The sequence below is a fragment of the Topomyia yanbarensis genome, chromosome 2, assembly GCF_030247195.1.
Source record: "Topomyia yanbarensis strain Yona2022 chromosome 2, ASM3024719v1, whole genome shotgun sequence".
Lineage (NCBI taxonomy): Eukaryota > Metazoa > Arthropoda > Insecta > Diptera > Culicidae > Topomyia > Topomyia yanbarensis.
This window is the reverse complement of record NC_080671.1, coordinates 374,539,097-374,560,137: the sequence shown is the minus strand read 5'-3', so window position 1 is coordinate 374,560,137 and position 21,041 is coordinate 374,539,097. Positions and strand designations below refer to the sequence as shown.

The following is a 21,041-nucleotide window of genomic DNA, read 5'->3' as shown; positions in this document are numbered from 1 at the left end:
ACTAATCCTGATACAGGATAGTGTCCACCCTAGCATGGCTTCCCTGCTCGAATAGATAACCATGAGATCACAAGAGGCGACTCCGTACAACGATTGAGTGATAGCGACCCGGATTTGGGACGCAATAAAATGAAGAAAGAATCAGAAACTCACACATATGGAGTAGGCGCGGCGAATCCCTTCAAAAAAAGTGGTTCAACGCGGTTACCACCTCAGTAAAGACAACCAGTACAACAACAGTAAGACCAGGATAAACAGCAGCGGCAGCTTCAGCAACAGGAGCGGTAGCCTCAGGGAGGGGTGGCGCCTGGTTGAAAGTACCAAGCTTGCCGAGCGTAAGGGTGCTTACAGAGTGGCGGCGAGAAGCTGAGCATGGACTGGTACTGACAGTATGATGCGAGATGCCCTGTTCCTCAGGGCCGCTTTTAAACCCGAGATAGGGCTAAGCAGTCCACTTGCTACAACGAGCTGTGCAGAAAAGTAGACGATAACTCCTGGCGCAATGCTTACCGTGTCGTTATGGCCAGGACGCCAGTAGAAATGTGCTGAAAAGTATCGTGGAGGGTCTTTTACCGAAGCACGACCCAACCGCATGGCTGCCTACACCGCACGTTGATGCAGACGGTGGAAATGCAGGTGACTCCAACGACGAGCTCTTTATAGTGGGCTGAAAGCGGAGAAAGCTCCCGGACCGGATGGTATCCCCAACGTGGTACTGAAGACTGCGATCCTGGCGTTTCCGGTCATGTTCAGGATAGTCCTACAGAAATGCCTGGAGGATGGCTTCTTCCCGGATATATGGAAGATCCAGAAGCGGGTGCTGCTGTCAAAACCAGGGAAACCTCCAGGACAGCCAGCATCGTATTGGCCTATATGCCTGCTGGATACTGTGGGTAAGCTCCTGGAAAGGGTCATCCTCAACAGGCTGACGACCTGCGCTGAAAGTGAGAACGGACTATCGCAGAGGCAGTTCGGGTTCCGAGGAATATCGACGGTGAACGCCATCCGCACAGTCATCGCGAACGGCGAGAAGCTTTGTTGCAAAAGAGAAGGAGTAATCGCTACTGCCCCATGGTAACGATAGACGTGTAGAATGCGTTCAACAGCGCTAACTGAGGAGGTGGAGATGTTGACGGCATAGACACTAGACATCGTGGAATCCTGGATGGCTGACATCAAGTTGCAGCTGGCTCACCACAAGACCGAACTAGTGGTGGTCAGCAACCGTAAAAAAACCAACGTGTCGAGATCAACGTCGGGGGACAAACCATCTCATCGATGCGCACACTGAAGCACCTGGGTGTGATAGTCGACGATCGGTTAAATTACAACTGCCATGTCGACATGTGAGAAGGCTGCGAGGACAACTAACGCATTGGCAAGGATCATGCCGAATCACAGAGGAGCAAGAGGCACCATGAGACGTCTCCTGGCGGGTGTCTCATCCTCAATACTGACGTATGGCGTACCCAAATGTTTCTGCTTAGGTACATAGGAAACATGGAGAGATGAACTTTCATTTGACGGAGTTTTTGTTAGGGCACGGAAGCTTCCAGAAGTACTTGCATCGGTTTGGACACGCTTCGTCATCCCTTTGCCCGGAGTGTGTGAACGTGCAAGAGACACCGGAACACGTGGTCTTCGAATGCCCTAGATTCGAAGAAATCCGAAGGAGTATGCCTGGTTTGACACGGGACAATATCGTCGATGAGATGTGCCGCGACGAGCGTATCTGGGACGCTGTCAACAGACTGGTTACGAATATACTCTCCGTGCTGCAGAGGAAGTGGCGAAGGGACCAAAAAAATAGTGCCATCGGCTAGAAGGCCACAAGGAAACTACAAATCGGGTTTCGGGAGAAATTCCACTGCCGGGGAACTCTCCGACGGTGTAGACTAGGTCCATCGCCGGGGACCAGTTGAGTGGTACGCGATATAGCACCGGGTTTGGGTCGTCGGGACGCCAGTCAACCGGACGTCAGGCTTCACCGGAATCGCCTGACCGACCTCGACACCCTATCGGGTAGCTCGTGAGTAGACTAGATCCACCGTCGGGATTAGACCGAGTAGACCGTTTCGAATAGCTAGCAGTAGGCCGTTGGGGCGCCAGTGAACCGGAAGCTACGCTCCACCCGGAATCGCTGGATGGACCTCAGCATCTACTGGCTGGCCCGTCGAGTAGGCTAGGTCCACCGCCTGGGACTAGACCGAGTAGACGAAGCGGGGAGCTAAATGGCTCACAGAAAGGTACATCGGCGTAGGGAGGAATCTACCGCCAGGGAATTCACGGTAGAGTAGATTCGCCGCAGTGAACGAAAAGGGGAGAATCGTGACGAAAAGGGGAGCTAATTGGCTCACGAAAAAAATACCGGTACCGAGAGAAATTCCGTCGCCGGTGAACTCTCAGTCGGAGTAGGATAATATCCGAGTTTATCTCGATAAAGCTGGGAGCTAAATGGCTCAAGGAAGCGGGTATCGGCGTCGTGGAAAATTCCTCCGTTGGGGAACTATCGGTCGGAATAGTTCACCGTTGGGGACTATCCAAGTAGATCGTGCTAATGCCGGGAGATGAATGACTCACGGAAACATGAGCTAAATTGCTCAATGAATCAACACCTAAACGGCTCACGGGGATGAGAGCTAAACGGCGACGTAATAGATGGAGACAAGAAACATGAGCAGAGTCGAGAGTCAAATCAAAGCTCCATGAACCGGCTCCGAGATAGAGCAGAAGAAAGAGGTGCGACGAAATCACAACGATCCCCACCACGAGGTAATACGATGACGTAGTTCCGTGGGGAAGAAGAGCGTAAAAAGTTAGGAATGTTTTAGTGGTTAGGCACGAACGTGAGTCATGAGTCACACACAGTGCCAATACACTACAGGCCAGCTTTTTAAACTTTTTGAAGCTTTTTAAACCTTGCTATAAAAACACACACACACACAACCAATTTTGATTTATCTGATCGAAGCTCATTCGTGATTGATCCCCACTAATTTTAGGCACCGAGCCGCAAATCTTGAGCAGACAGAATTGTGATTTCGGTCGGTTTATCAATTTTGTCAGATGTCCAAAGACTGTATTTCAACACAGTGAGAGAAGCTGATTATTAGGTGCGCGCATTAGTTTGTGCAGCTCCGTGCTAGGGACCAGCGCCAATTAGAACAAAAATCTCTCACCGGGAGAATATTTTCTTTTGCACAAATTAGCCCTTATCACTCAAAAGAATTAAATTTAAAAATCATTTCCTTTCCCAACTATTATTCCTATTTTCGATGGGTGGAAAGAAGCATAATCATGAAAAAACCATTCCCTCACAAACTATTATTGTTTCTATTCGTGTTGAACTGAATGAACAAATTAGATGTTTGTGCTATCTGAGTGGAAATCAATTTTGTAACGAATTCAGTTGAATGTACAATTACTAAAAATAACGGAAATAATGGATTGGCCCGTACAATTCGACCAACGGACCACGCGAGCCAGACTAGTCTTCGCTTGAAGCTCCATTTTTTTGACGATGGAAATGAACTGTTTAGCCTCGAACGTAAACTTAACCGAGTGTTTTTTTACAATGGAGAAGACGTTTACGTACTAGCCCAGTACACTTGCTTTTAGTAGGTGTCCAAGCTACCACACGGGGTGTACTGGGGGCGAGTCGGGCTCGAATGGTGACGCTGCCATTAATACCGACTAAACTCCATTGGGCTCCGCCATCGTTCCTCCCAGGGACTACCTCTCGGCAGGCTTCATTTTACTCATCTTTGCAACGACGAGATAGAGAAATATTTTACCCGCATATAACATGAGTTTGATTTTGGTGCGCATTTTTTGCGCAGTAACTAGGGGAGCAGAGAGAAAGCACATGCTCTCATTACTGAATCCTCTTGCTTGTGACAGAGCAAACCTTCATTAGATGCTCTGCTTTTACCTCATCATAGTCTGGTGGAGCAACGGAGATAAATTGCTCAGTTGGCAGATGAGAATAAAATAGTTTCCTCTTTACCCCCAAGGGAACCAAATTTAGTTCGCTTTACATCAGTGTTCGAATATTTAACTTGGCTTTCATGATAAGTATCCATGTTTTACCTTCTGGGTATAGTAAAGATGTTTGAATTGGCAGCTTTCAGTTCAAAATCGCTGAACAACATTAAGGGGTCACACCAGTGTAGAGCTTGAACAAATGGGCATATTTCGGAATTTTTTGTTGGCACAATAAAGGGATGAGTTGAAATGTTGTTAAAAGGAATTTATAACATATGTATTGGATCAGAAAAATAATTTTTTCTAGCAATTTCATCATAAGATGGCAACTGTGCAGCATTTCGTTAAATTAACATCAACAATTATCAATAAAGTCGAATTATTTCCACTTTTTCGCGATTTAATCTACACTTCCTTGCACTATCAGGCTTCTAATTATTATACTTTCGAGTCAAATCCTTTATCCAAAATCGTTATGTGTAAAATTGCCCTAGTCATGACAATGACAACCACATAAATCTCACTATTCCTGCTTTCATTGTGTTATGTTGAAAATTAATGGTTTTACGAAAGACTAAGAAGTATTTGCAAATGTGCCACCACATCGTGTTAATATTTTTCTCCGAAATTGGCGATTTAAGTTTAAGTTTTTTTTTGAATAAGCTGTAGAGCCTTGATTTCCACTGCGACCATTTAAAGGAATATTGTGGTGCCGAACAAGTTAGTACTTTTCTGAATGGTGTATAATTTACCAAAAAAAGCAAAAGTAATAATAAATTCAATTCAAAATATTCCAGGTTTTAGCAGCAAATTATTCGTAAATCTACCGAAGTCGCTCAAAAATGAATAGGGGAGAGTGGGTACACTTGATCCCACTTTTGTTTTTTTTTCATATCTTTTCAATGAAATAAAAATTTAAATTGCGAAATTCGCCATTTTGTAGTCAATTTGAATTGTAAGAGCTATGAATAATATGTAAATCCGAATATTATGCACTGTCAGTAATATGAACTATTTTGGAAATCATGTCAAAACGAGGTTTTTGTAAAAACGTGTGGTAACTTGATCCCCTGCCTACTAGGGCTAAAGAAACAAAGCACACTATGACTAACAACCACTAATATTCAGCCAATCATCTGTCCTGACAAATTAGTTAATTAGACTACCTTTTTAAACGCACAACAAATTTTAATCACAGTAGAAAGTCAAGACAAGTATTTGCGGTAAATCAGTGCTGTTTAACTGGATTTTCCAACCTTCAGTACCTCGTACCGTAATTTGCCCACGGAAAAAAAACATTTTAGATTAATTAATAGTGCCAGGCACTTTATGAAAATGATGTTTTTCTATTTCTATACATTTCGCCAATGATAGGGATAATGATAGGGATCAAATGCACCCAGTGTTACAAGGATCAAAGATACCTATTGTATAAGGCGAACAAAATTTATTTTTTTTTGTATGTGTTGTGAAACTTTTAATTCTAAAAATGTTTTTTTCTAGACAAAAGCCCTTACAAAGTAATCGTACTTGAAAATATTCATATACAATTAGTTTGCCGATCTCATACAACCGCTTAAAAAATTTGTAGAAAGATCTTCGAGATGGATATCAACACATATTTTCTAAAATATTGTACAATTTTTTCGAACCAAATGTTATACATTAGATTTATTTTTGAAACATCATAAACGATCAAATATTTAATTTTCTTTTTATATTGTGGTGACTTTTGATGTATAGATTATGAGATATGGCAAGGGAATCAAATTGGGTTAGCTAAGTGTGTACATATAAATGGCTGGTTTGAATATGCAAAGCCTAAATAAAGCACTCATTTGATATAAAATATCGCCATTCTGTTGTTTTCGAAACCATCTTATTTTATTGGCATTTTTTCAAACATGCTCTTTCTGTAACTGAGCATCTGACGAGGAACACTCCCTCTTGAATTGGGCGAGAATTAATACTTTCGCATCCCCCCTTCGTGGTAGAGAGATATGCGTGAACGGAAAAAAAAATCTCTTGATTCTCGAGAGCGTGTTCTCTCGCTTTCGGTGGGAGCTAGTAAACAGCCCTACTGCGTTTAACTGCTTGCAAAAGAGAAAATGAGCTAATATCGAGAGCAGTAAGGAAGCCTGCCTCTCGGTATTACTTCTGGGGGGATGGCTGTACTTGATGTACTCATTCACTCTCGCTCACGCGTTCATACGTCCTGTATGAGGCTTACTTGGGTGCTCTCTCAATCGCACCTTGATTCACTCTCTAACACTCCACATGAGGCTAACTTTTGTGCTCACCTTTTTCGTTCCTTGCGAGGCTGACTTGGATGCTCACCCTATCACCTGATTCACTCTCGATCGTACCACACTATTATACCCCTGTCGCTCTCCCTGGCATCCCATGTGGGATATTTTTCTTAGGCCCCACTTCTGACATACCATGCGAGGCTGACTTGTGTGCTCACCTTTCTCATTCCTTGCTAGGCTTACTTTTGTGCTAACCTTTACCATACCATGTGAGGCTGACTTTTGTGCTAACCCTTAACATACCGTGTGAGACTGACTTGGATGCTCACCCTTTCACTCCTCTGCCACACCACGAGGCATCGATAGCTAAGTCCCAACATACTACGCTACGACCCTCCCATCTTGGCATGAGGCAGTCCACATATACGCCTATACACTCGCTCTTCTGCCTTGCTTCGGGGTGGCTGGGTTTACCCCTTACGCGATTGCCAGTCGCTGCGCCAAACATGCCTCAGCATGGACGGACCATTCACTCACTTTTTTGCGCTCGGCCTTTTTCGCTCCAACTAACCAATCACTAGTTAATCGTGCCCGTCGTCTGTTGCCTGGTTCGCCAAATTACCTGTAGCCTACAGGCAATCTGGGTGGTAGCAGCCGAGACTGCGTTCCACTTCTCCACCGATTGACACATCCGCTGAATAAGGGTATCAGGGGTTGTGTCCCAGCCACAGACGTCAAGCATTGCTCTTCTTTCGACGTCGAACCGATGACATACGAACAGTATGTGTTCGGCAGTTTCATCTACACCTAGGCAGTCCGGGCAAGCTGGGACCTCCGCGTGCCCGAACCTGTGGAGGTACTGTCGGAAACAGCCATGGCCTGACAGGAATTGTGTCAGATGGAAGTGAACTTCCCCATGGGGTCTTCCCACCCAGCTCGATATGTTAGGTATCAGCCGGTGGGTCCACCTACCTTTCGACGAGTTATCCCACTCACGCTGCCATCTGGCGACCGAGGTCACCCTGGTGCGCTCGCGGGCTCCTCTATTTCCACGTAGCTCGAAATACTCCTCATCTTCCCGAATGACCAGCCCGACTGGCATCATGCTCGCTATCATGCAGGATGCATCGTGTGATACCGTGCGGTAGGCAGATATCACTCTGAGGCACATCTCGCGGTAGGTGCTCTCCAGTTTCTGTAGGTAACTGGTTACCCTCAGTGCTCTTGACCATGACGGGCCGCCGTACCTAAGGATAGATACGGCAACGCCTGCCAGTAACCTACGTCTACTGGCGCACACCTTTGAGCTGTTGGACATCATTCTCGATAGAGCCGCAACAGCAGTCGACGCTCTCTTGCATGTATAGTCGACATGGCTGCCGAAGGTCAGCTTGTCGTCTATAATGACTCCGAGAGACTTCAGACTTCGCTGTGAAGTGATCGCGACTTCTCCCACATGGATAACTGAATGTTGTGCCGACTTGTGGTTGTTGACGATAACTACCTCCGTCTTCTGATGAGCGAGCTCCAGGCCTCTCGCGCTCATACATTCCTCCACCGTGCTGATCGCGTGTTCTGCGGTTAGTTCTACCTCAGGAATTGACTCCCCGTAGACCTCTAAGGTTACGTCGTCGGCAAAGCCGACGATCTTGACCCCAGGAGGGAACTTCAGTCTCAGAACCCCGTCATACATGAGGTACCATAGCACCGGGCCTAGGATCGAGCCCTGTGGGACTCCGGCGGTAATCGGAACCCTTTTCTGACTGGCATCGGTCTCGTATAGCAGTACGCGGTTGTGGAAGTAACTTTCCAGGATCCGGTACAGACCCACCGGTAGGCTAAGCCGGTGTAACGAGAGCGCGATGGTATCCCAGCTTGCGCTGTTGAATGCGTTCTTCACGTCGAGTGTCACTAACGCACATTATCGAATACCTCGCCTTTTCCATTGGATCGCTATCTCGGCAGTATTTACCACTGAGTTGAGAGCGTCCACTGTGGACTTACCCTTCCGAAAGCCAAACTGGTTGCTTGACAGACCGTCCGTACCTTCCGCGTACGGGGTGAGCCTGTTGAGGATGATCCTCTCAAGCAGTTTTCCAGTCGTGTCGATCAGACAGATTGGTCTGTACACCGATGGGTCGCCTGGCGGCTTCCCGGGCTTCGGCAACAACACCAATTTCTGCCTTTTCCATCTATCGGGAAAACGGCCCTCGTCAAGGCATCTCTGCACAGGTAGCCTGAACATGTTCGGGTTCGCTATGACCGCTGCCTTGAGAGCGCTGTTTGGAACTCCATCCAGCCCTGGAGCTTTGTTCATTGCTAGGGAATTAGCCACTGCGAGTAGTTCTTCATTCGTCACCGGAGCCACCATTTCGGCCGCGCCCACACTGTCTCGTGGTGCAGGTGGCCAGGGGCTTGTGGCTCGAGACGGGAAGAGTACTTCGATAATCGTCGCCAACCGGTCCGGAGACCGTTCTGGGGGTCTTGGCCATCACGATTCTGTAGGCGTCACCCACGGATTCGCGTTGGCACTCTCACACAGGTTGTCGAAACACGCTCTCTTGCTGCTTTTAATGGCCTTGTTAAGGGCCAATTTCGCAGCTCGAAACACTTCACGGCGGTTCTCTCCTGTATCCTCGGTGTGGGCTCTTTGCATCCTACGTCTAGCTCTGAGGCAGGCTGATCGTAGAGCTGCAATCTCGGCACTCCACTAGTATACCGGGCATCTGCCGTTTCTTAGCAGGTTTTTCCTCGGCATAGTGGCGTCGCACGAGCATGATAGAACGGCTACCAGCGCATCCCCGCTTAGACTGTCGGTGTTGGCCTCCAGTCCTAGAGCCGCGGTGAAAGCTTCGTTGTCGAAGTGATTGGACTTCCACCCGCGTACCTGAAAGGGATCTCCTGCCCTCGGATGCTGCACACCATAGTTGATCCTGAAGCGGATTGCTAAATGATCGCTATGGGTGTAGCCTTCGTCTACCCACCATTCCATACCAGGAGCCAGACTCGGGCTGGCAAATGTTACGTCAATCCACGCCTCCACATCGTTTCTACGGAATGTACTAGCGGAGCCATTATTACCTAGCAAAGCGCCTCCATTAGCGCTTGGCCCCTGCTATTTGTGCAGCGGCTGCCCCACTCCACTGCCCAAGCGTTAAAGTCTCCCGCTATGACTACCGGTTTCCGGCCCACTAGGTCCGACGAGAGCCTGTCGATCATCTGGTTGAACTGTTCTATTGGCCACCTTGGTGGGGCGTAGCAGCTGCAGTAGAACACACCATTGATCTTGGCAATCGCAACACTCTCGCCGGAGGAGTGTATTACCTCTTGAACCGGGAACCGTCCCGTTGTACAGATTGCCACCATTCCAACTTAAGCGAGTGTAAAATCATTCGTGTGTTACACTCCTACTACACCACACGTACGCTGGACGCGGTAAGAAGAAAAGGTGAAAGGAAAATCAAAATTTCGCTCGGTTTGTGTCGGTCTCCAGTTTCCTGTCGGTCGAATTCACCGTCTGCTGAGAAAGGGCAACTACGCCGAGCGTGTCGGTGCCGGAGCATCCGTCTACTTGGCAACAGTGACGAAATATGTTGCGAAGCATTGGGCCTGGCAGGAAAAAAATTGCTCTCCGGCGTGAACATTGCCCAGGGTAGAGAATTAATTTTACCTTTCTGGCCGATACAACGAAAAACCCTTGCTCCTTATAACTGTTATTACTACACTCTTCTAACCTATTCGTTTATACCAGTGCCTTGTACCCGGCTGTGGAAGAACGACACCAAGTAGACGCGGTATATTTGGACTTTTCAAAAGCTTTCGATAAAGTTCCGCATAATATTGCCATTGATAAGCTGAATAGGCTTGGCTTTCCCATCTGGCTAACTAATTGGCTGAAGTCATACCTAGACAATAGATCAGCTTATGTGAAATTGGCAAACCTTGCCTCGACTGTTTTCAAATTACCGTCTGGGGTCCCGCAAGGCAGCCATCTCGGGCCTCTTATATTCATCTTATTCATAAACGACCTCTGCGAGCGAATCCAGTCTGAAAAGCTGTTATATGCCGACGACCTGAAGATTTTCCGGAAAATAAAATCTCCTCTAGGCGGAATGGATTTGAACATAAACAAGTGCAAAGTGATTAGCTTAGGAACATAATTTCATCCAATTCAAAGATTAGTATTTATGTAGGAGTCGATTAAGAATTTTTTCAATATTTTTCTTCAAAACTTTGGCTAATTTTGTGAAAATCACTTCTACACCATTTTTTTGTAGAATTTGTAATTTTTAGACTATAGTCATTTGAAAAAAAATGGTAAAAAAAGTTTGACCCTTTTCAAAAGACAGTCTAGATCAGTTTTGGAAAAACAAAGTATGGAAGTGGCTTTTTGTTACAAAGTTCTCATGTACAGAAAGCTTCATAAAAATCTGAGAGGGTGCTGCCACCATTTGTTCGAGTTGGCGCAAAATTCGTCTATTTTTGGATGGATATTCTCTTTTCCCCACGAAATGCGCGTAAATGTATCTGTTTACGGATTCGCCCAACCCTATTTTGACCCTTCGTTAACAGCAATACTATGAAAGTCATCTGATACACAAATTTATTCTACTGTAAGTCTACCCGCACCTATTGGAAATACCTTGAACTGATGGTGGCTTCCTTCTACATACACATACACATGCATTGCACATACATACTACTAACCTCTAAAGTATGACAAATTTGACCTATTTTCAGTATGCATGCCGATTCCCATTACTAAACTTATGAATTACATCACTTTCAAATTTTTCGCAATCCTACTATTTATAGTAGATGAACTATGCATCATCGCCTCGAATAACTAGTCCGGCTATAGCTAGTTAACGGGACCAAAGTGAAAGTCATAAAACAGACACTTTTATTATCCTAGTAAACAATGACACGAACACGTGTATGGAAATAGAACAATGTTCAAGGAGGCTATAGATCCACAACCAATAAAAATCCCCGCGGCAACATACAATGCAAGGCACACCACACCGTAGTACATATTAGAAGAACAAATTGGCAACCAGACGGTAGAAGAACATGGCTCATAAATAAAATCCGCGCTCATCGGATCGGTTAGCAGTGCCGGCGGTCGGTCGTTGGGTTGAAGTTCAGTGAATCGCACTTTAATAAAACGTTTAGACTGCCTTTTCCCTCATCAAACTCGAATCGACCAACAAACACATGCAAACCCACATGCACACACACACATTGGCTCAATTAAATAATCGATAAATTTCCCATTGTCTCGTGCAATTCTGAGGTTCTTACTTTCGCTCCAATGGATACAAGTTAAATATAGCGATGCGCATCCCCACCATACCTACACATGATATCCGGAAAAGGGGTTACTATGCTAAACGACTAGTGACGGAAGCTAGGAAACACCACGTATGCATAGAGAATCGCATTGACTGGAAATGATGATTATCGTGTTATCATTCTTATCTCACGTTTTTCGCGATATGGCGGAACTACCTGACAGGAGTGCAGAGCGAGTCGAAGGTTACCCTTTCTGTCATCGAGGGAGCAGCATTTGTTAAGTGTAAGTGATTCAACATAAAAACTTTATTGCGACCTGGTTTATGAAACAGGAAGTGTTACGATTGAAAAGCGAGAGGGCGGACTATCGTGAAGCTCTATGCATTTCGCTAGTTTTGAGTAAGCAGCATTCCTCATCTAATTTGTGGTTTTGCCTTCTAAGTTCTGTTTCAAAAATAACAATACGTGCCCCTGGAAACCCCGTGGCAATAGCATCTGCTACTCTGCTTGTTGTTGAGTGATACAAGCGTGATGTTGCAATATATAATCGCTGCTTTTCTGAAGGTTGCAGCATTACTAAACTTGGAAATATTTGTAATTGAATGTCACTTCCTTCCCAGAGATCGAATTTTATTACATACGCGTAAAACAATTAACTATTGTGAATAACTTTATTTTTGACTCCCAATTAAGATAAAGAAACGATAGAAATATCAATTCCCTTTTCATTCCTCTGGTGTGAGTTAAAAAAACTTAATATCTTCAGAAGAATATTTGTTTACTGATGGAAATGAATTTTCAAAAATGCTACAACACTAAGGCAGTTCCAAAATCTAATCGGATTTAATTTCCCGGAATTTAGATTGAATTAAAGCTATTACTAAAAACTATTAAAGCTATTACTAAAAACTAACCAATACCCCTATAACCCCCACACTCACCTTTCAGCTCTTTCCCATTGACCTCACTTTGGCACATTATCGCAACCGCCGCGCCAGGCCGCAAATCTCCATTACTCAACGGTTGCTGCTGTAAGGGCAGCTGCGGAAGCTGTTCCTGCTTCCGATTCTCCAGGTCAACCGAACCAACGATCGACGGTACGACATCCTCCGCTTGAGCCCCATCACCGGGCACGCGAGGAATTTTCGAGATATCGCTGATAATACTGCAGCTGTCATCGAAATCCACGGTAGCCGCAGGGTTCACGATTCCTGTGCTTGGTCGGCGAGAGGTGGCCGACTGCGAAGAACAATCACTGACCGACTTTTGTGACACCAGGAGCTCCATCGTTGATTATCCTGTGTATGTGTGAAGAAAGATAGGAAGATATCGGGTGTTAGTCTTATTTGTAAGGCGTTTTCCATCGAGTGGAATAGCTAGACCGTCTGACCTAAATTGGGGGACAAAGTAAGTTTCACTTTTCGGTAAAATAATATTCCGCCCCTGCTCCGTAAAGTACGATTCAGACGGTACATCAGCTTCCGTCAACGTCAACGGAACGTCACCGTTCCGTCAGGATAAGTTAAATACTTTTCTCTTGCGCTCGTTCACACGTGCCGTACGTCAAAACGTTCCGTGCCGTTGATGTTGTATGTGAATGCCTCCATTTAACCGCATGTAACTTATCCTGACGGAACGGTGACGTTCCGTTGACGTTGACGGAAGCTGATGTATCGTCTGAATCGTCCTTAATTCATTGTGAAGATAATACGCGCCCATTCAACGGTAATCAATTATGTATTCCTTGAAGGGACAAAGCGAGCTGTCTGCTAGTTTTGTGCAAATATATTTACTTTTGGATTGATGAAAGCACCAATCGTATTGAGTCAAGAGGATACCAAAATGGATTCATTTACACGAAAGCGGATGAGGGTGTTGGGGTGAAAGTGAAAACGTAAACAACAATCTTATCAGACGAGCACTGATTGCTGTTCTACTCAGATCGGGGAAATAAGGTAAACTTGCTAAGACAAGCGCATAGATTTTGAAAATTGGATTTTGGAAATAACTGAACTCACAAGTGAGGTGGTTTCAGTGATAGTTTTGCATACAAAATAGACAACGTCACGATGATTTTTCCAATACATGAAACCATCTCTAATCATCGCGGGACGTTCTGTGGGCGGCACCTGGAAGCGTCATCCATTACTAATTAGTGCTTTTTTATGCCGATATAAATTCGATGTAATAGATTTCGACAGAACCAAGTGAACGAACAAATATTGTCTTTATGCCATGCATGATCAATATAATCCTCCTTCCATCGTTTATCCAAAAAATTGTTCCTATTGCTACAAATAGAATAAGCGTTTGGTTTGTATGCCCCAGGTTCTGGGTATTGGAACTGGCGCATAAAAGAAAAACAAAACTTATTCAAAGTTAAGACGTTTTCCATTTCTTAATTTAAGTTGACAATTTACTGCTGCTCGGCCGATGTTGGTTATAAATCCAATCAATTGTTCTCGCTGGATCAGAAAAATTGTCGATAGTAAAGTTAAGTAGTTAGCAGATTTATTTTCTTTTATTTTTCTTAGTACACTTTCCTCAAAATACATTCTTGTTTGTACAACGCTCTACCATCGAGCTTAAATGATATGAACGTGGAAATTGCAAATGTTTTTACATATAATATAAAATAATTTCACTGACTCTAGAACTGATACCCGAAAAAAAATCCGCTACCGTAACTTAGATAACACATGTAACAGTAAATGACTTCGACCAGGCAAACAGGATTGCTTGTGGTAACCGGTTTACGAAATCGTATCGCATCTACGTGCCTACCCGGGTAGTAGAGATTTATGTTGTGGTCACCAATCCGTGTCTGACGCTGAGCTTCAAGGATCTTATAATTCAATAGGCATAGATGAATAAAACTACCTTTCTAGGGGGATAATCCGAATTTTTTCAAAAATAAATTAAAGAAACAACATGTTTTTCGGTGACCACCGAAAACAGCAGTCACGATATCTACTCAATATGCCGAGTGTGATAAAACAGTTCCTTTTCATATTGTGTGATTCGTCGTAAGAACAAAAGAAACTGTCACTTTAATTCTAGCTGTGGTGATCTGTCGGATCTAACAAGAAGGATTGTGACGGCTGGAGACGTGACAATGCCACGAAAACTGGAGCCATGCAATAGACAGGCGGCAGCTTACTGGTCAAATAAATAGCTCAGTATGCTACACGCTGCTTGGGGGCCGTACACAAATGACGTAGCTTTTTTCGGCGATTTTTGACCCCTCCCTCCCCCCTCGTAGCATTTGGTCACAAAATTCTAAGCTCCCCCTCGTAAATAACGTAGCATTTACCTACCCCCTCCCCCTCGTCACATGCAACGCGCCCGGGTGATGAAAAAATTACATATGTGTTTCAGTTATTTTAAATACATGTCCTTTCAAAATGTTTGACGACTTTTATCAACATTTTCACTATAACAGCAAATTGCGTGCAAAATAAGCCCATTTCATGACAAATATAGTGTTGATAGTTTTGTTTTGAATTTTATATGTTAAGGGGAGCATGAAGACAAGTTCTCTCAGTTCACAATCGTGCAGCTGCCAATGATTCTAAGAACCATACGTTGATATAAATTACTAAATTTTGTTTGGTTGAATCTGAAGTGAAAATTTAATTCAGCTTCGAAACTAAGTCTATTAGTTAGCAACATTAGCTAACTAATGTAGCAAGTTAAATCCGCATACAAAATCTTTTCGTATTTTTGCGAACTTGTAATTTCGTGAATCGAAAATGAATAACCACATCAAAAGTAACTTGTTTGAATTTAAATTCATTTCTCTTGGGAATGGAGGATCAATAAATTGTTTTCTCTAAACAATGGGTTTTAAACTTAATGCTACGTCGCACAACTTCTGACCCTACCCTCCCCCTCGTCACACTTCGTCACAAATTTGGTATACCCTCCCTACTCCCCAAAATGCTACGTCATTTATGCATGGTCCCTTGTCTTAGAGCCAGAAGGCGGGCTCAGAGCGCAAGCGACGTTTCGAGAAGGTGGGACTCTTTAAAACGGGGGATCAAGCTGAGCAAGCCAGTTGCCATAAGTAGCTGTGCTGAGAAATAGACGCCAATCTCTGGGGGACGCGTACAGAGTCGTAGTGACGAAGATGAGGGCCTGTCGACACCAGCTGAAATATGCCCGGGTAATCCCGAAGCACGATGTAACTATCTGGTTACCGACACCGTACGGCGAAGAAGAAGAAGGTAACTCAGCCGAGTGGCAAGCGACTAACGACAAGCTCAAAGAAGCGTCAATGTGACTAAAATCAAAAAATCGGTCCGGATGGAATACCAACCTGCTATCCTGGCATATCCGGACATGTTCAGGATGCTACTGCTGAAGTCTTCAGACGATTGTAATCCACGAAATGAGGAAGGTACAGAAACTAATATTGCTGCCAGTCAGGGAAGTTACCGGGCCAGTGGTGCAAATTTTCATTTTCAAATGCCAACTTTCAGCTCAATCAAACACAACCATGATGCAAATTCAAAGCGTCCCACAGAGGAGTAACTGGAGTCAAATCCTGGCCAAAATTATTTGTTGCTGCTATTGCTTTTATTATGCCTTAATATGAACAAAAAATAGACAATAACTAGTTTTTGGAACGATTTGGCGATCTATTCTAAATCGGACATGATCGGAAGAGTTCGAGTGTTTTTTGGATAGCTGGAATCTGGTTTTGTAATACTGCTTCAGCAACTTTGGCGGATCTCGCCGTATAATGTAACTTTTTTGTCACTCAAGTTTGGAATAAAATGTTTAAAAAACGTATATTTTAAAGTTGGTGCAATGCACAGCAACACTACTATTTTCAGTCGGTTTTAGCCTACAGTTATACAAATGGCTGTGTTAAACTACATTTTTAATAATATAATCTTACTTAATACAGTCATCATCATTAGAAAGCGATATTGCTGGATATATAATTAAAATGATAAAAAAAAACCTATTTTAATCCACCTAGCGGTGCAATTGTGCCTTTCTCAATCATGAATCACGAGAATGTGTGCGTTGTTTATATTCATTAAAAGCTTTTAAATGCATATATTACATTTTATTATTGTACATCACATGACAACTATATACAAGAAAATAAATCATTATTCGAGTTCTAAAATTTTGAAAAAGAAAAAGCAGCCACGGTAATATTGAACTGAAAAACGCTTTTAATCCACCTAACAGTGTGATGAGACATTTCTTATAACTCTTATCACTCTCTTCGGATATTATATCGTTTGAGAACATTTAGAACTTGATGCTTCGCGATGTTTTTGATAACACATACTACATGGGATAGTGGCAGGACTCAGAGAATCGCTCAAATCAGCATAGGACAACATCAGTGCTAGAAATCTCAAACCAAATCAATGGGAAAGCGAAAAAAGGGTCCATAAAATAGACATACAAACGAATTATTGCTAATGCTCTGTTAATAAAATATCTAAATTCCTCAATCAATGCATTGTGGTGGGAAAACTGAATTTTCCTAAAGGGGTTATGTATATTGTACTGAGCCAAAAAAAAAACATTTAACCTGTACGTATAATTGGTCATACAACAAAAATCAAATTCTCATCAAAATCGATCAGGACCTGCTAGAGTCGAATGTTAATCGTCATTTTTCATAAATTTCTCTCTGCATTCGGAAAGTGTTATCCTCGTTATTAATCATATTACGTTTTCGTCTCAACTTGACGCATTCCCAAAATAAAAACCCGTTTTAATCACCTAATGGTGCAATTGTGCTTTTCTCATTTGTCCAGACTACGATTCCATGACTGGTTATGTTCAATACAATGGTGGAAATGAATATTACATGTTCAGTACAATTTTCACATACGAACAATGGATCGACAGCCACGATCTTGAGATACTATGTGATACTGAAACATCGCTTGAAACCAGCGGCGGATCATTTAGAAAGATCCGGGAGGTCCGGGTCCTGCATAAAACTTTCAACTTGTTAAGAAATTTTAAACTAGTTTTAATTTTAAAGTAGCAGCCCCTCACTGCATACTCGCTCCGGGCCGGTATGTTCACATTTTTTCCACATACACACACATAAATACACACACAGACATTTTCCGAACTCGACGAACTGAGTCGATTGGCATATGACACTCGGCCCTCCCGGTCGGGATTAGATTGACGAATTTTAGAGTGAATGAGAAAGGCAAAAACATTTTTAGCAAATGTTGAAAGTTATGCATTTTTTTTGGTGAGCAGTTCTATGTTTCATAGACATTAAATCAATTTTAACTTCACTTCCTATTAAATAAAGACCCTTATTACAGTACATCTCTACAAAAGCGAGCTCAATTTGAAAAGAAATCTGAGGATTATTATTGATTCCAGAACTCTGGATCAACTTCTATTGGAATGTTTTCAGGCAGGAATTTGATATTGATGCTATTAGACAACTGTGAAATCAAGACCAATAGATCATTTACATATCAGGACCCCATTCCGACAATTTATCAAAAGTCCTCATGATGTTTACAACAACAGGTTATCAATGTACGGATCAGATAATTGTTATTGTAATATTGAATTAAATCAGTCTGCATCAATAAATTTTCAACTTCAATCCAATTTTTTTTTGGGTGGTGGGGGGGGGGGTTGTATGGTGGTAAACCCCAAAACCTTCTCTTGGCTACGCCGTTGCTTGGAGTTATTTATTTCGCTTTTCAATTTCCGATATGTTTCAGATCGATCTGATGGTTATAAGTTAGAAAAATTGCAGTCAGAAGGTTCGCACAAATGAACATTTTTGCACTGATAAGTTATTAAGTTCCTTCCAGACAACTTGGAAGTGTTCGGCGATTATTTCTAGCGGTTGTAGATAGTAAAATGAAATACAAAATTCGTTTTTATCGAAATAATGTTTAGCTTATTTCAATGGATTATTACTATATTGAACAATAAATAGGCGAGAAGGAGTAATCAACAAACAACAAGCCATAACTTTTAAAGTATTCAAAATAGATATTTAAAGTCTTTAGTAAAGTTATTCGCAAAAGTAAGAGCTACAAATTTGCTGAAGACTTCATTTCGTTATAATCACTTCCAAGAAAATTTGTGAAAATATCTCACTCATAAAGAGATTAATCAGCAAAAGCATAATACCAAAAGAAAGGGCATATTGCCGCCATTAAATTCTCCGAAGATACTATTGACCTAAAATAAGCCGTTTTGGCGTTAATAATAGATTACATGTTTTTGGTCATATTTCTGGCAATGGGAAATGATAAAAATCTTTCGTCCGCCTTTAATGTTAAATATCTCTTTTGATAATAGTCCGATTTCAACAATCTATAGCTTGTTCGAAAGGTATTTGCTAAAGCTGTCTAAAAACATATAAATTGTTAATCTATATTGTCAATTTCGGCAGATAATTCAAAAAAACTGCGAAAAACGCCATTTTTACGCATTCAAACATTCATATCTTGGAAACTAAACATCAGAATCAAAAACAAATTAATAGCGTTCATACTGTTTTTTAGTTCTTTCATTTAAAATTGGTTTGGATAAGATCGGTTTAGCCATTGCTGAGAAACACGAATGAGAATTTGTCCGTTACATACACACACACAGACACACACACTCACAGACATTGTCCCAAATCGACGAGCTGAGTCGATTGGTATATAAGACTCGGCCCTCCGGGCCTCGGAAAAAATCTTGAAAGTTTGAGCGAATTCTATACATTTCATTTATAAGAAATGTAAAAAGGTGCGAAATCGGCAAAGTCCCAAAAAGTCGATTTTTATAAAAAAAAAATTTCGAGATAACATAAAATCTCGACGTTTCATGCATTTTAAAGATGATTGGCATCAAAAATACGAATTCGATTTCTGAAATTTCATGGGGTCCCCACTTAGAAAAAAAAATTTGAGTTCCGGCTTATATGGGAATTTCATATGTGACCGGACGATTTAGTCTATATTTCCGGACCCATATAAGCGATCCGTACGAAATTTTATAGACATCTGTGGGGATATTATAGCTATCATTTGGGACTAAGTTTGTGAAAATCGGCCCAACCATTTCCGGGAAACTGATGTGAGTTCGTAAATTTTGAAAGATGGCCGCTTTTTCCCGGGCACTTCCGGAACCGTCTATGGTGGTCAATATCGGTTTGAATCACAATTTGCTATGTGATCGCACGTCACAACCCGTAACTCCGGAACCGGAAGTCGGTTGGGGATAAAATTTAATAGCCATTTACGGGGATGCAATACCTTTCATTTGAGGCCAAGTTTAGTCGAATCGGTCTAGCCATCTCCGAAAAACCGATGTGACTGTTATTCTGAATTTAGATACTTCCGCCGGGGCTTCCGGAACCGAGGATGGTTGCCAATGTGGCCAAATAGACTTTGAATGGATGTTAGTGACCTAATACTACAAATCGAAGCAGTTGTGGTCATATTTTGGAAAAATTTTCACCTTTATACATTCATTGCAGAATTTATTAAAATCGACATTTTCTGCGTGTTCGTACTTATCACCCTGTAATTCCGGAACCGGAAGTCGGCTCCATTAGAAATTCAATAGCAGCCTATGGGAACGTTGCACCTTTCATTTGAGACTAAGTTTGTCAAAATCGGTTCAGCCATCTCTGAGAAAAATGAGTGACATTTTTGGTCACATACACACACATACACACACACATACATACATACACACATACACACACACAGACATTTGCCGAACTCGACGAACTGAATCGAATGGTATATGTCACTCGGCCCTCCGGGCCTCCGTTAAAAAGTCGGTTTTCAGAGCAATTGCAATACCTTTCTATTGAGAAAGGCAAAAACCTATTTTAATCCACGTAGTGGTGCAATTGCGCCTTTCACATTAGTCGAGGTACTCAATGAGCTGCGTGCATGGCATTCTATGTACAAATTCCGCTATGCCCGCTTGAGTCGGATCTTCTGATTGAGTTGATATCAAATAGGGTAATTTCGGGAGAGATGCCGCGTCAGGAGAGATGCCGCACTCTCTATATCTCGTATATGGGTCACTTTTATGTGGTGATATGATATTGTGAGTTTGTCTTTCGAAGAATTATAACTCTAGAGATGTAAAATAATCCCTTTTAATTACTCACGAAAATTTTATTAATGATTTTGTGCGTTCAGTTGCATCGCGGCGTGCCGAAATTTTTTCAGCACCACATTAAAATTTCGTTTTTTTAAATTGTTCGATTTTTTTGGTAAATCATGTATCGGTTGAACAACTGGGACCTTTTAGAAGGCATTCTGATCATGAGCACGATCATCCAAAATTTTAGAGGAAAATGGCGTCGGAAGGCATCTCTCCCCTACAATTGGGAGAGATGCCGCATCAAAATTGCGGGTGAGATGTCGCGCTCAATGGAAGAGGATGCATAGCTAAAATGTATTTTTTTTCACCCCAGAATGTCATTAAATGATCATTTGCGTCATGTATATGTTCTTAATAAGGTATATCCACAAACTAACGGAC

The 21,041-nt window shown here is 42.7% G+C and overlaps 1 protein-coding gene across 2 annotated transcripts in view; it reads right to left on the bottom strand.

Annotated features, from left to right (window-relative positions):
• The window catches only part of LOC131684597 (adenylyl cyclase 78C), a 159,221-nt gene that overhangs the window by 36,669 nt on the left and 101,511 nt on the right, over window positions 1-21,041 (bottom strand). For both annotated transcript variants that reach the window (XR_009304667.1, XM_058967606.1), the window contains one exon: window positions 12,470-12,826. Coding sequence is in view for 1 of the 2 variants with exons in the window: in XM_058967606.1 (XP_058823589.1) it covers window positions 12,470-12,815 (346 nt within the window). In the remaining variant the exon portion in view is untranslated. Of the gene's footprint in view, window positions 1-12,469; window positions 12,827-21,041 lie in introns of those variants that run through there.